A 16,990-nucleotide genomic window follows, 5' to 3' on the forward strand; every position below is an offset into this window, starting at 1 on the left:
CTGCACGGGGCTCTTCAGGGGCTTCCAACACACAATGAAGGGCCTGGTCTACTGCCCTGGAAGAGAAGAGCACTCCCAGGGCAATATGCTTACTGTCCCAGGCAAGCAATATGGAAAAGGGACTGCAGAACAAAGGCAGGACACACACTGGAACATGGAACCTCCGCCTCTAAAGGCACCATTGGGAGGTAACACTGCCTAGGATGGAAATGATATGAGAATGGACACAGGCCTTCTTTTAAAAAGGGAATCATTATTGAAGTTTTACAAGAAACCTTCCCATAATTGAAACTACAATTCCATAATAAATAGGGCTACTGCAGAAGAGTCGTCAAAATGTAAAAAGCATTTCACACCCAGCACCATTTTGTACCCTGTTTTATTCCACTTTGTCTACCTTCAATTTGATAGAACAAAAACCTTTCTATGTGCTGGGTTCAGAATTTATACAAAACAATGAAATAAAAGGAAAAATGTAATGCTATGCTTGCTTCACAGAGAAAACAATCCTAGAAAGAATGGATTACCAAGAAATCATTTCCTTAAACGATAATCACTTTATGCCCCCGCTCTAAGATCTCACTTCTATTTTCCTCATTTTCAAAATGGCTCCAGACAGAAAAGTGGCCATACCTCTTGCAAAGTCCCGTCACCTCCAGCAACAATGATCACATCTGTGTTTTCCATCAGTTCCAGGAGTTTCTTGGCCTGGCCCTCATAATCTGTCTGCAATACAAAGGAAGCCTTTGGTAAATGTATCATCCCTAGAGCCGCAAGGCCAAAGGTCTAAACATGTAGAAGTTTCTTTACAGTTTTACACTGTATCTTTTCTTAAATTCATAATTGATGCATATGAAAAACTAAATATCTGCTAAAGCAACTAGTTATGGTTTTTATAGTTTTATATGTTTAGAGCTGGAAGGGACCTCAGAAACCATCTAGTCAGCTCCTTGCTTTAAAAATAAAATTCAAACTCAAACTGATGTGTCTCAGTTACAGTTAGCCAATCAGGGGACTCATTTTCAGTCCAGTGCAGATTTTACTATTCATTTATCCAATGACTTTCATCTGAAAGCAAGAGGTCAAATGTATACGCAAATAAGGAGAAACAGATATAATGAAAAGAGCACAGATTTGAGAGCCCAAGAGACCCAGATTAAACCCCAACTCTATTTTTAGCTGAGTGGCTTTAAACCCTCAAGATCTTAATTTCCTTATCAATGAAATCATGTGTACTGGAAGAAAGGGTAAGAGATTTCTCGTGCAAAGCAAACAGTAAGGTACCTGTTCTTAACTGGTACTGTGTAAATAACGGCTTCCCCAGTGGCTCAGCTGGTAAAGAACCCGCCTGCCAACGCAACAGACGCAGATTCAATCTCTGGGTCGGGAGGATCTCCTGAAGAAGGAAATGGCAATGTGCTCCAGTATTCCTGCCTGGAAAATTCCATGGATAGAGGAGCCTGGTGGGCTACAGTCCATGGGGTTGCATAGAGTTGGACACGACAGAGCGACTAAAACCAAATACTGGATTTTAACAGATGTAAAGGTAATGCAATTAATAATAAGGAAACACTATCTCCTGTGGACGTTTTACTAGCCAAACTAATAGGCAAAAATTAAGAGACTTGAGGTTTCAGATGGGCTAAAGCACCCAGCCATAGTCAACACAGAAAAGAAAATGAAGTCCCCACACTAACATCCTCTCATCTCATGAAGTACGGTTCTACTTCTATCCTGAAAAACTCAAAGACTGGCTTTGTAGTTATACATTTGCAAACACATCTTTTTTCACACTTAACAGCTTATTAGAAAGGATTTAGATGAACAAATGAAGAGGTACCTGGGGCAAACTGTGTGGAGAGGGGCATCCCATGCCCTCTCTGGTACACCACTTCTCAGATCTCCACAGGTTCACCAGCCCTGAAGCTCTCTGAACCCTGTCCCTTCGGATTTTTATGTTGGTTTCAATACATATCCATGGTTGATTAAATTGTTGCCCTCTAGTGGTTGAGCTCAATCAATCCAAATATTTCATTAAAAAAAAAAAAAAGAATATATGTTGATCCTAATTTAAAAGGAGGCCTTGTAAACATCCTGAAATAGGTGACCACTGGTAATCTGCAAGGGTTCTCCAAGAACAAGGCTCTCAGACTATTCTCATCTTTGACAGATTACTAGATAAGAAGATATGGGAATCCAAACAGACATTCTATCTGGTCCTCAGCAAGGCACCTGGCAAGCTATTTGATAATATCCTTGGGAACAAGGTGGAGATAAGTGGGAACAATACTCTGGGATACAAATGGGTGAACTGATTACCAAGTGAACATCTATGCTCTAAGTAACATGCCCCCAAGGGAGGGACATCAAATTGTAGGCAGATTCCTGATGACATTTTTTTAGGGCTCTCCATTCAGCCTTTTCCTGCATAACACTTGATCAACAAGGAGAGGAAAGGTCATTTACTGAATATATAAGTGATACAAACCTGACAATCTTGCCCGTCCTGACTTCTCCAACCTCATCCTCTCTGCCTGTCTCTCCTTGCTCATCCTCCTCTAACTACACTGGCCTTCTTACTCTTCCTCAAACACCCACAAATACTCTGCAGAGCCTCTGAACGTGCAGCATGCTGGCCCTGGATCCTCTCCCTCGCCCACCTGCATGACTCACATTTCCTCCAGGTCTCTTTCAAAGGGCATCTTATAAGACCAGCCTTCTTTGGCTTCCTGGACTAAACTAACACCCCCATTACTTTTCTTATCCCTCTTGACTTTTCCTCTTGGCACTCACCACCACCTGACAAATCGTAAGTTTTTTTATATACGTTTATCATGTGCATCCCTTCTTTTCCCACTTTAGAATTTCTCTGAGGGCAGACAGGGAAAATGTTTTGTTCAGACTGTATCCTCAATACCTAGAACAGAGTTTACTTTATAGGAGGTGCTGTGGTTGTTTAGTTGCCAAGTAGTGTCTGACTCTTTGTGACCCCATGGACTGCAGCCCACGAGGTTCTTCTGTCCATGGGATCTCCCAGGCAAGAATACTGGAGTGGGTTGCCATTCTCTTTTCCAGGGGATCTTCCCGACCCACGGATCAAACCCACATCTGATGAGTTGGCACGTGGATTCTTTACCACTGGGCCACCTGGGGTACTCAAATATTTGCACGAAAAAGTGAAAAATAGGAATGAGTACAGGAATGAAAGAACCAAAATTTCAAAAGACACTGACATATTTAACAGACCATAATTTAAAAGATTACATTAATACGGATGATATATTTGAGGCTCTAACCTTAAGAGGAAAATTCTAAATGCACCAAAGAGAAAGGAGAAAGAGTGGCCTAAGGATGCAAAAAACTCAAATTTTATACCTTTCATAAAAATTAACTCAAAATGGATCACAGATCTAAATGCAAATAAAAAACTATAAAATCTCTAGAAAATAACATAGTTGAGGATCTAGATGATCCTGGGTTTGGTGATGAGTCTTTAAATAAATCACCAAAAGCAACCCTAAAAGAAAAAATTGGTAAGTTGGACTTTCTTAAAATTAAAAAGATAAGTAAAAATTACACCCGGCAAAAACTAACCAAAGTAAGCTAGTATGGTTAACTAATAACACTAAATAAAATAGACCACACTAAAAGGCAGCATTAATGCTAAAGGGTTATGCATTATGACGGGTTCAAAATGCAAGAAAAATGAAATAATTTGAAATGTGAATGCGTCTACTGACATAGTCTTAAAATATAAAAGAGCAAAAGTGGATAAAACTACATTGAGAAATAGACAAATCTATCCAGTGGGATATTTCTAATACCTCTTTCTGAATAATCTATAGTTAAAACAGAAGAAAACAGTAAGGACATTGTAAGTTTTGAACTACACAATTAACAGACTTGACTTACTGGGCATATATAGAACATGGTACCCAATAACTGATACCCGTTCTTTTCAGGCATACATAAAACATTTATGAAAACAAACCACATGGCGAGGCCATAAAACAAATTTCAACCAACCTTAAAATACTGGAATTATATACACTACATTCTTTGACTATAGCACAATTAAATCAGAAATCATTAACAGAAAGATGGGGAAAAGTTTTAGATTTGAAAATTTTAAAACATGACTAACTCACAGGTCAAATAAAAATCATGATGAAAATTAGAAAATATTTAGAACTGAATGATAATGAAAATATATCAAAACTTCCAGGATGTAGCTGAAGCACCAAACACTAGGAAAGAAGGGTGAAAATTAATGAAATGCATATTCAAGTTAAAATGTCAGAACAGCAGAAGCAGAAAAAAAAAAATCCAAAGAAAGGAGAATGAAGGAAACAGTGAAACAAACATAAATAAAGGGATCAACAGGCCAAAAAATGGTTCTTGGCAAGATTAAATTGACACAGCCCTCACATGACTGGGAGGCAAAAAAAAGACGGTATGGATAAACAATAAAACAATATTGAGCATGCCAATGATTTATTTCATATGGTACAGAAATTTAAAAGAAGATTTTATGAACAACGTGATGCCTATTAATTTGAAACCTTAGACGAAATGCAGAAATTCCTTTAAAATTTTTAACCTTACTAATACTAATGGAACATCTTGATGTACTTCTACAGGCACTAAAGAAACTTAATACACACATACAAAAAAATTTCCCGTCAAAGAAAGCTCCAGTCAGGCCCAGGTGGTTCTACTTTTGAGTTCAACCAAACATTCCAGGGATAAATAGTATCAGTCTTAAATGACCATTCTCAGCTCTCCTATACTAGAGTCTGCAGTATACATTACGGGTTCTAAAACAAGCGCCAGTGTTCCCCTCTTTCCCAGCCCTGGAGGCAGACAACTGGAAGACCCTCTCTCAGACAAGGTGCAGTTCAGCACTGCATGGTCAAGTGGACTGAATGCCCATCCAGCCTCTAAGATTCAATCAAAGTGTCTAATATCAAAAATCAGTAAACCACAGACTTAAAAACAGGTGACACAGTGATTTTTACCAAATACATACACCTATATACACACCATACACAAAGCACTTAAAGTCAACAAAGTGGGGCCTTGAGGCATCTTCTGAAGTACACATTCCCTCTCATTTATTTCTGACCCCCTTTCTTCATATCCAAATCTTGAAAATTCTAAAGCTTTACCACTTAAAATTCCTCACCAGAGGTAATTCCTTATCAGAAAGAAAATGTTTACCTGTCTGCCAAGAAATTAATTACTCAAACTTGAAGTTTTTTGTTTTTTTAAAGAGTCAGAAGAATTCTTACAGCTATAACAACTTTTCATCTTCTAAGAGACAAGAGTTCCAAGTCCTATCTTTCAGAGGAAAGGAACCAGGTTCATGGCTCCATTTAATCCTATTCTGAAAATGAAAAGCTGAGAGTGGTTGGGAAAAACAATATAATTGTATTAATTATCAGAAGAAGAACACAACGTTGATTTCTCTGTTCTTACCTCCTTACGTGATAAACGATTTCTGCTAAGAAGTAAAGAGAACAGGATATAAGGAGGGGTGGCTTGGATAAAATTAACACTCTAGAGCAATTCTCACCTTAACGATAGTAACATCCATGCCAGATAAGTGTAAAATCGGGGCAGCATTTTTTTCAAATAGAGTCCTGGCTTTGCTGTAAACAAAGGAAAAAATACAAATATTTTAACAGGAGTGCTCAGGAGGGAAAATAAAAAGCCCAACTATCTTCTCTAGAATAGGACGAGGAACAGCCTAGCGCACACAGGCTTCCTCTATTTGTTCAACCCAGGAAGCTAATGATGAGTAATGAATGGGTTTCTCTGGGTAGAAACACGGACTCTCTCACTCTAGAGCCCCCAGGAGCTTGCCCCTATCCATATGGGATGCTTACAGTTCACATTCTAGCTCCCCCAGGGGACTTTTTTTTTTTTTACACTAGATATGGCTCCAGTCTAGCAACAACGTCTGATTCATTCAACAAGCACTACCGACCTTCTACTGTGTGCTAGACACATAGGAGCGGGACAAACAAGAGGACAAGGCAGACAGACAAACGTGTGATTCAGGTAAAATGTAACAAGCCCTCAAGGGACTTCTTATAGTCCACTGGTGGACTGAGAATGTATTTAACATTTTTCATGTAGTCTGAGAGAACAGATTGAACCAAAGAGAGTATTGCTTAATTCTGACTCAGTGAACACAACCTTTGAAGGAAAGAGACATCATTTTTAACAATTTCAAATACTAGGAGTATCTCCATTTCTTGAGTTTTACCCCTGTAGTGAAATCCCTGGAGAAAGAGCAAAATTCTTTTCCATGGAGGCAGAATTTCTGCTGGGAAAGGGAGAAGTTCTAAATTACCTAATCTTACTATGGATATTTGGTAGCTTGTCTAAAACTCCAAGGGGCCTCCCTGGTGGCTCAGCTGGTACAGAATCTACCTGCAATGCGGGAGACCTGGGTTCCATCCCTGGGTTGGGAAGATCTCCTGGAGAAGGGAAAGGCTATCCACTCCAGTATTCTGGCCTGGAGAATTCCCTGGACTGTATAGTTCATGGGGTAGCAAAGAGCCGGACACAACGGAGAGACTCTCACTGTCACTTTCTAAAACTCCCAGTCATGTGCTTCTCAGGGTAGCCCTGGCACATGGTCCACACCTCTCACAGGGACTTTTACCTTCTATGATGAATAGTGGTTCCCAAGACAGTCTTCAGGACTAGACTGGAAGCCTTGCAAAAACACACACCTAACCTTATTAGTCCTTGAGTCCTATGGCCTTTAGCATTATGAGTGGTATACTTAGAAGGTTATTCAGTAAGCACCTGGTACATTAATGTACTTATGAATGAATGAATAATCCATTCCAAATGTAGACAGGTATATTGTGAGGAAAAGGAAATGAGACAATTGTGGTATCCGATAACAACAGAAATAAAACTCTCTTAGGAGAGTTTGTGTGTTTTAAAAGTATCATAGACATCATTCTAGTAGTGACCCTTGTCCAATTCAGGTCAAGATTCAAAAACAAGAGCCTAGAAATCAAGGGATACAGAAGCTGCAGAAAGTTCCCAATCACAGAGTCTCAAGGTTGAATAAATGTTAAACATACCAATCAGCTGACGTCTTTTACTCAAATATTTTCAACTATCGTATCACAAAACAGAAACAAAAACTAGCACTTTCAAAACAATCAACACCAAACATCTATCTTTTACATTCACACTTACCCAGTCCTCTATCAAAAAGATTATTTTTCTTATCAGTGAGGCATGCTTTGAATTTCTTAAGAATATTTTATACTAGAAAGAGATGCAAAAGTAGTGAATGAGGAACATGTAAAGTTATGCACAGACCAAATTCAATGTTCTTTAAAAAGAAGTAACTACCACATGGAATACAAAACATAAAACGTTTCTGATTATGAACGAAAACAGAAATTGAGAAACTTGAGCAAATTTTCACAAGAGACAAAAGAATAGCTTGAGCCAAGGGCCCACCTAGGCAGGTAATAAGCAAATGAAACAAACCGATCCTCCCACTTCTATGGCTCCGAATGCTTATTAGAATGAATGGGAAAGGCTAAATGGAAACTCCTCCTTCCCAAATCACCATTTCTGGGGCTTAGACCAACAATAAAAGGCTGAGCTGGTGATACTGTAAACACTCCTTCTTGCAGGACTGCTTTCATTAACAGGCTAGTAAGAAAGGTCAGGTGGAAGTGGATCAGATCTATCTCTGGGAGGCAGGACTCTGGCGAAGTCTCAAGTGGCTGTATTAATCATTTATAACACACCTGTGGGCTCCTCTGAGCTAGCTTAGGAAATAACATTTGCAAAAGTACAATGAGGTATCACCTCACACACAGTCAAATGGCATCATCAAAAAAATCTACAAACAATAAATTCTGGAGAGTGTGTGGAGAGAAGGGAACCCTCTTACACTGTTGGTGGGGATGCAAATTGGTTCAGCCACCATGGAGAACAGTATGGAGGTTCCTTAAAAAACTGAAAACAGAGCTACCATATGATACAGTAATCCCACACCTGGGCATAACATATATTCGAAAAAGATGCAAACTCTAATTTGAAAGGATACATAGATGCACCCTAATGTTCACAGCAGCACAATTTACAATAGCTAAAACCTGGAAGCAACCAAAGTGTCCATCGACAGATGAATGGATAAAGATGTGGTGTGTACACACACACATATGCATGCACACACACACACACGCACGCACGCACACGCACACACACACAGTGGAATATTACTCAGCCATAAAAAAGAATGAAATATTGTCATCTGCAACAACATGGATGGACCTAGAGATCATCACACTAAGTGAAATAAGTCAGAAAGAACGAGAAAAATTTTATATAATATTACTTACATGTGGCATGTAAAAAAAAATTATTTTAAAAACAGAAATAAACTCACAAACATAGAAAATAAACTTACGGCTACCAAAGTGGGGAGGGATAAATTAGGAGTATGGGATTAACAGATACACACTATTATATATAAATTAGATAAACAAAGAAGATTTACCAGTTAATTGTTTTTTGTTTTTTTTTTGCCAAGCAGCACATGGGATCTTAGTTCCCTGACCAGGGATTGAAACCGAGCCTCCCGCATTGGAAGTATGGCATCTTAATCACTGGACGGCCAAGGAAGTCCCAACAAAGATTTACTGTATAGCACAAGGAACTACATTCAATGTATTATAATAATCAATAATGGAAAAGGATCTGAAAAAATATATATGTATATATAACTGAATCATTCTGCTGTACATCTGAACCTAACACAATACTGTAACTCAACTATAATTTTAAAAAAAGAAAAAAATATCTGAACATTTGGGCCTTTATTCACATATTTATGTGATGCCACAGGTACAGACAATCTCGAAGATGAAAGTGAAGACATTTTTTTTCCTTCTAATGTTCCATATAAAAGATTGAAAAACAAGTGTTACCAGTACGAAATGTATTATTTATTATATAATTAAGGGTGAGATAGCACCAGAGTCAAATAAAAACTTTCTATACTACAGCAATTTCCAGGTTCCTGCACACACAAAAAATAATTACTCCTTAATGTATTATGTATTAATGCTAAACACAGTTATCTTATTTCCTAAAGCTCTAATGTAGTTTTAAACCAGTACTACATAATGAAATAGCTACATGATAAATTATAAATTATGTGTCAGGGCAAAGCCAAGATGACAAAAATAGTACAATTAAGTAGCGAAAGCGATTTCAGAGTGACTGCTTCCTAGAAGCATGCAGGATTCACCTTGTCAAAGCGGACCATGACTTTAGAAAGATTTTCCTTACTCTCGTCTGCAGATAAAGGTATCATATTTTTCAACAAGAACTTCACCTTTAAAATCACAAATACATTTCCATGTAAAAGTGTAAGCAGAACCTAAAACTGCTTTTAAAAGAAGTGTCATTGTTTAAAAATGCAAATATCTCTTAGATGTAAAAATTCAAAATGACTGATTATAGCTTAAACAATTGCCATATAGATCATCAGAATTGGCAAGTTACTAACTTACTAGGTCTCTAGAGGAATAGGACCTGGAACAGTTACATTAGTTCGGACAGAAGGAGAGGTCCAAGGGTGGAGAGTCAAGTAAAGAACCTTTTGAACTCAGCCTACAGGTCAGTAAGGGCTTCCCCGGTGGGTAAAGAACCCGTCTGCCAATGTAGAAGATGCAGGGATCAACCCAGGGATCAAACCCTGCCAGTGTAGAAGACGCAGGAGACTTGAGTTCGATCCCTGGGTCGCGAAGATCCCTGTAAGAGGAAATGGCAACCCAGTCCAGTATCCACACCTGAAAAATCCCATGGACAGAGGATCCTGGTGGGCTACAGTCCATGGGGTTGCAAAGAGTTGGACACGACAGAGTGACTAACACTACAGGTCTGTAACAACAAGGACAGCAGCTTATATTTCTTTAATCGAATGCTAACTATGAAATGGAAGGAATGCAAAAGACTTTAGAGGCGTTATCTCATTTAATCCTGAAGGATTACATGGTAATTTTTATAAGGTATGTGCCATTATTTTACCATTTTACAGATGCGTATAAATTGAGGAGTTAAGAAGCTAAAAAGCAACACCCGCAGCATCACAGAGCAGAAGAGAGGAAACAGACCTGATCCTCCAGACTCAAACTCACATCCAGTTCCCTGCCGGCTTCTCCCAAAAGCCAACAGTGACTATTTAGCTATCTTGGGTATTTTGATTGTGTTCTGTTAGAACCGTTGTTGGTATTTTTGTTTAGTGCTGGTTTAAACAAGAATGAGGGAAGTCCCTGGTGGTCCAGTGGATAAGAATCCACCTTGCAATGCTGGGGAAAGTGAAAGTGAAAGTCGCTCAGTTGTGTCCGACTCTTTGCGACCCCATGGACGACACAGCCCATGGAATTCTCCAGCCCAGAATACTGAAGTAATGCTGGGGACGCAGGTTCAATCCCTGGTTGGGGAACTAAGATCCCACATGCCACAACTAAGACCCTATGCAGCCAAGCAAATAAATATATATAAGTAAATATTACACAAGAACGGTCATAAGGGCTTATGCTAAGTATGTTTAGGGCAGCAGGAAGTGGCTGCAACAAAGGTGGGCAAATATGATTCAATTAGGTAGAGCAATGAAGTCGATTTAGGCAGTCCGTAGTAAGTATCTCAAACTGCTAAATTCAAAAGAAATAAGGCAGGGCTAGTCCTCACATCTGTGAACCCACACTCACTACCTCCCTAGAAAAGATAAGAGAAACTTATTTCAGAACTCCTGCTTTTCTTTCCAGACAACGTCAAACATACCACTTAAGAGCCGCTCCCAACTATGCTTTTTCTTGTTCTCATTATCTTAATGCCATTTGACTTTGACCTTACAGAATCCAATCTAATACATATTTATTAATTTTCTGATTCTCAATCAGGGCAAAAAGAATTATTCTGGTCCTCAGAAAGAATAAAAGGTATCACTCTCCCCCTCCCCCACCAATTCTTACTATTTAAAAAATAATAATTTTAGGACTTCCCTGGTGGTAGAGTGGGATGGGAATGTGCCTGCTGATGCAGGGGACACGGGTTCGATCCCTGGTCCAGGAAGACTCCACACGCCGCTGAGCAGCTAAGGCCATGCACCACAGCTACTGGGCCTGAGTGTCGCAACTGCTGAAGCCCATACACCCTTGAGCCTGTGCTCTGCAACAAGAGAAGCCACCACAATGACAAGCCCAAGCACTGCAACAATGAGTAGCCCCTGCTCACTGCAACTAGAGAAAGCCTCCGTGCACAGCAGCAAAGACCCAGCAAAGCCGTAAATAAACAAAAAACAATCGTAATTTTAAATTTTAAATGATTTCTTCTAGAAACTATCAAAAATCCTTTCCAACTGAATGAGTTGTTCCCAACTAATAGTATTAAAGAAAAAGTTTTTTATTTTGCTTACGGTACTTTTTAAAAAATTAAGACTGTAGCCTGCCAGGCTCCTCTGTCCATGGTATTTTCCAGGCAAGAGTACTGGAGTGGGATGCCATTTCCTTCTCTAGACGATCTTCCCAACCCAGGGATCAAACCCAGGTCTCCCACATTGCAGGCAGACGCTTTATCCTCTGAGCCACCAGGGAAGCCCAAGTTCACAGTAAAAAAGAGTAGACAATACAGAGTTCTCACATAACCCCCTCCCTGATCCTCCCCCCTATCCCACAACACACAGTCTCCCTCCCTTTCAACATTCTGCACCAGTATCCTACATTTGTTACAATAAATGAACACATGACTATCAACCAAGGTCCCAGCTAGTCCTCACATGTTAATTCTCACAACTGCCTCACATGACCCCTCCAGGACTGTTAGAACAGTGACATAGCAAGGGACCTAAGTCTGCCCTCCTATCTCTAACCACAGTCCCCCACCGCCAAGCGTCATTTCCTTAGTCGGGAAGACTGAGCGTCCTCCCGGCTGACCTCCAAGACCTAACTCTACATTCATTGCATGGGGGAAGAATGTTTCTGACCTCACAAGGCCACAATATTCTTGGCCATCTCTGAACATCTCATATCACGGCAGCAGAAGCTATTTCCAAGGTGACTAGGACCAAGCAGATAAGACTGATTTGAGTGAGCTAATTCTGCAATAATTATTAAAATTCAATTAGACAAGTTGGCTAAGCATCAGTGAGCTTTACAGTTATATCTCCTTAAACCGTGATTTCTACAATACAATTGAATTTATGGCTACAAGAGCAATGAACCCAGTGCTTCCAGTTTCACAGACTCCAACCAGCTGCCTGACACCGTGACTCTTTGCCCCTGGAAAAACTGAATTTGTAACAAAGCACAGACTGAACTACCCTTTGCAAGCTGCAGGGTTGAGAAACACAGTTGCCTTCTTCACTTGCGCATTGGGAGGAATAAGTTGATTGCCAAACACCTAAAAAGGAACAAAGAAAAGTTTTCAGTAAGTGTCCTTCTATTGAGTTAGTGAACACATATATTCTTCCATTCCAAAAGAATTTACTTCCGGTGTCTACCCTGAGGAAGCCAAGGTTCTTCCAAGATTTCGTATTGACAACCCCACCATCAGCTCAGTTCAGGTGCTCGGTTGTGTCTGACTCTTTGCGACCCCATGAATCGCAGCAACCCCACCGTAAACAACAATAAAGCTGCATGAATCTAAAAAGAATGACACCAACGAATTTACTTATAAAACAGAAACAGATTCACAGACTCAGAGAAGAAACTTAAGGTTGCCACAGGGGAGGAATGGGGGAAGGGATAGTTAGGGAATTTGGGATCGACATGTACTCATTGTTACAATTAAAATGGATAAGCAACAAAGACCTACTGTAACAGCACAGGGAACTCTGCTCAATGTTATGTGCCAGCCTAAATGGGAGATGGGTTTGGAGGAGATTCAGTTCGGTCACTCAGTCGTGTCCAGCTCTTTGCGACCCCATGGACTGCAGCACACCAGGCTTCCCTGTCCATCACCAACTGCCGGAGCTTGCTCAAACTCATGTCCACTGAGTTGGTGAAGCCATCCAACCATCTCATCCTCTGTTGTCCCCTTCTCTTCCTGCCTTCAATCATTCCCAGAATCAGGGTCTTCTCCAATGAGTCAGCTCTTCATATCAAGTGGCCAAATATTGGGAGTTTCAGCTTCAGCGTCAGTCCTTCCAATGAAAATTCAGGACTGATTTCCTTTAGGATGGACTAGTTGGATCTCCCTGCAGTCCAAGGGACTCTCAAGAGTCTTCTTCAACACCACCTTTGAATCGATGTTCAAAAGCATTGATTCTCCAGTGCTCAGCTTTCTTTATAGTTCAACGCTCACATCCATACATGACAACTGGAAAAACCATAGCTTTGACTAGACAGACCTTTGTTGGCAAAGTAATGTCTCTGCTTTTTAATATGCTGTCTAGATTGGTCACAGTTTTTCTTCCAAGGAGTAAGCATCTTTTAATTTCATGGCTGCACTCACCATCTGCAGTGATTTTGGAGCCCCCAAAAAATAAAGTCTGTCACTGTTTCCATTGTTTCCCCATCTATTTGCCATGAAGTGATGGGACTGCATGCCATGATCTTAGTTTTCTGAACATTGAGTTTTAAGCTAACTTTTTCACTCTCCTCTTTCATTTTCATCAAGGCTCTTTAGTTCTTCTTCACTTTCTGCCATAAGTGTGGTGCCATCTGTGTATCTGAGGTTATTGATATTTCTCCCAGCAATCTTGATTCCAGCTTGTGCTTCATCTAGCCCGGTATTTCACATGATGCACTCTGCATATAAGTTAAATAAGCAGGGTGACAATATACAGCCTTGATGTACTCCTTTCCTGATTTGGAACCAGTCTGTTGTTCTATGTCCAGTTCTAACTGCTGCTTCTTGACCTGCATAAAGATTTCTCAGGAGGCAGGTCAGGTGGTCTGGTATTCCCATCTCTTTAAGAATTTTCCACATTTTGGGGGGGAATAGAAACATGTATATATATAGGGCTGAGTCCCTCTGCTGTTTACCTGAAACTATCACATTTTTAATCAACTATACTACAATACAAAACAAAAAGTTTAAAAAAAGTGGACTGTTACTTAATAAAAGTAAGCTAAATTATAATAAAACACCCACTTCATTCACTTACTACAGGTAAGTAACTTTTCTTTTCTCTATAAGATAGGGCTAGGTTTATTGCAACCAAAAAGGATGCAGTCTGTCACAAAGGAAGTTTGTCTTTAGTTTTCAGAATATAATCATTTTTCCTTTTAAGTGAAATGAAAGTCACTTAGTCGTGTCCAACTCTCTGGGACCCCATGGACGATTCAATCCATGGAATTCTCCAGGTGAGAATACTGGATTGGGTAGCCTTTCCCTTCTCCAGGGGTTCTTCCCAACCATCTATAAAGCTTATTAATGAAAAATCTTTGTGTTACCAATTAACCTTCATATCTCTATACACATAAAAAATAAATCTCATACTCTAGCTGCTTCCTTTCTTTGCAACCCTGAATGATAACTCAGTAGCATCAACTGGTACAGGAAAAGAAACATAATTAATGTTTACTAAGTGCCTAATATTTGCCACTTCCACACATATTGTTCTTAGTTCTCAGAAACTAAGTAGGAATTAAATATTCCCATGTCTATAGATGAGAAAGCCAAGATTCAGAAAAATTAAGTCAAAGTGTTAATAAATTACAAGTTCAGAATTTATATCCATCTAACTTCAAAACCCAAGCTTCCACTCTATCAGTTCTAAAGAGAAGACAATGGATGAGACAGAGTTCAGACTCACAGATAAGATGCAAGGGGTTACAATGGGGACTAATCACAGCTGCCACTGCTCCATCAGGATGGGAGAAGATAGTCAATAAAAAGAAGCAGAATCGGGAAATCCCTAAGACGGCAAAATTTCAAGTCTTAACTGGTGGGAAGCAGGTCTGGGCCAAGATAGAATTCAAGTACAGAAGTACAAAGCAAAGAAGAAAAATGAAAGTTATACCAGGTATCTTACTAAGTAACTGGTTCTGACTCTACCACCTCCCTGACAGCCCACTGGAGATCCTTTCTTATTATTGTCTATTACTTGCTCTAAAGACAAAAATAAACCTTTATTGCTGAATACTTCAGAAGGATATACTGTTTCTTTGTAAAAAGTTTCTAGTACTTCATAATTTCTACTGTTTTCACTCTGAGTTAGACCTTAATATAATATTGTAATTTGTTCTTCTTCTATCCATACTATTTTTGGAATTTGGCCAGGAATGAATTAACCAGCCAGATTCCAGATCTATAGTTCTAGATTATTCCTCTTGGTCCTGGGTTTTTAGCCTCTAGAAGCCTTAGCTACTTGCGACTCAAGACTCGGGTTTATAGTAGGTTAAGGAGTCCAAAATCACTGCAGATGGTGACTGCAGCCATGAAATTAAAAGATGCTTACTCCTTGGAAGGAAAGTTATGACCAACCTAGATAGCATATTCAAAAGTTATTACTTTACATTACTTTGCCAACAAAGGTCCGTCCGGTCAAGGCTATGGTTTTTCCAGTGGTCATGTATGGATGTGAGAGTTGGACTGTGAAGAAAGCTGAGTGCCGAAGAATTGATGCTTTTGAACCGTGGTGTTGCAGAAGACTCTTGAGAGTCCCTTGGACTGCAAGGAGATCCAACCAGTTTATTCTAAAGGAGATCAGCCCTGGGTGTTTGGAAGGAATGATGCTAAAGCTGAAACTCCAGTACTTTGGCCACCTCATGCAAAGAGCTGACTCACTGTAAAAGACTCTGATGCTGGGAGGGATTGGGGGCAGGAGGAAAAGGGGACAACAGAGGATGAGATGGCTGGATGGCATCACCGACTCGATGGACATGAGTTTGAATGAACTCCGGGAGTTAGTGATGGACAGGGAGGCCTGGCATGCTGCGATTCATGGGGTCGCAAACAGTCGGACACGACTGAGCGACTGAACTAAACTGAACTGAAGGAGTTTACATGAAACTATAATGAGGTGAGTTTATGTGAGCTTTAAAAAAAATATCGTATTTTATTCAAGAATTTAGACTGAAAGGGGACAGACACAGGAAAAGCAACTAGAATGAGTAGACTGTAAGGATGAATTCACTTCCTTTTTTCAGATGAGAGGAGCTAAATGGGTGTTGGGAAGTGGAGAATTAGAACAATGGGAAGAGGGAAACATGCAAGGGAAGAAACAACGGAAGGAACAGGGTCATGAAAAAGTAGGAGGAGAGGGAATTCAGAGCAGAGGTGAAGGTATTAATACTTCGCACAAGAAAGGGAGTGAGTGCCCATATCCACTCTTTGTTCAAGAGCAAAAGGCTGCCCCGTGCATGATTTTCTAGTTGCTAATGCAAAATTAGCTTGGGGTGAAGATCACCTCAAATTTAATACTAAAGTTTATTTGAACAACTCAGAGCCATGAGATGAAACAACAAAGCAATCAAACTCCTAAAACATGGATTTAGAACAGTTAGGGAATCCCGAAAGAGAGAAATTCGTTCATAGTGTCTATTGTCATTGGCATCCATGACAACATTTCAGAATGTTTTCTGCCCCCTACTTCTACTAAATGTATCATGCCTTTGTCACTTTTTAATTTCATGTTTCTTTTTGGTATTTCTGACATCATAAGTTTAAGTGACATAACAAAAAAGCAACCTAACCATGCAAATTCATCTGCAAGTTATAATGTGCATATTTGGAGGGGAGGGAAGAAAAAAAATGTGATCTTAAATTTGAAAGGATGAACAATTCAACTCTAACTAGAGAGACGAATATTTAAGTGCAATACCTGAGACGGGGAATAACAATGCACAGGGTATGACTCAGCTGGGCTAAAGAGACAGGCTTTAAAGTACGAATCAACAGTTTTAAGAAGATTTGACTTTGAGAGGTAACGACTGCTCTGAACTGATATCCTTGGGGCTTATTCGGCTTAGGCATGAATCTGGCTTTAGCC

General features: G+C 39.8%; 1 protein-coding gene across 19 annotated transcripts in view; it reads right to left on the bottom strand.

Annotated features, from left to right (window-relative positions):
* AGK (acylglycerol kinase) overlaps positions 1 to 16,990 on the bottom strand; it is a 137,714-nt gene that overhangs the window by 49,072 nt on the left and 71,652 nt on the right. For 13 of the 19 annotated variants that reach the window (XR_015161968.1, XR_015161969.1, XM_086395181.1 and 10 more), the window contains 3 exons: positions 12,374 to 12,453; positions 5,576 to 5,651; positions 634 to 726 (listed from right to left, as the gene is read on the bottom strand). Coding sequence is in view for 17 of the 19 variants with exons in the window: in XM_086395181.1 (XP_086251307.1) it covers positions 634 to 726; positions 5,576 to 5,651; positions 12,374 to 12,453 (249 nt within the window). In the remaining 2 variants the exon portion in view is untranslated. Of the gene's footprint in view, positions 1 to 633; positions 727 to 1,284; positions 1,397 to 1,840; positions 2,046 to 5,575; positions 5,652 to 12,373; positions 12,454 to 16,990 lie in introns of those variants that run through there. The other 6 variants (XM_086395192.1, XM_086395187.1, XM_086395191.1 and 3 more) reach the window with 3 other exon arrangements.

This window comes from Bos grunniens, chromosome 4, assembly GCF_055505025.1.
Source record: "Bos grunniens cultivar Pamir isolate PY7600 chromosome 4, Bosgru_T2T1.0, whole genome shotgun sequence".
NCBI lineage: Eukaryota > Metazoa > Chordata > Mammalia > Artiodactyla > Bovidae > Bos > Bos grunniens.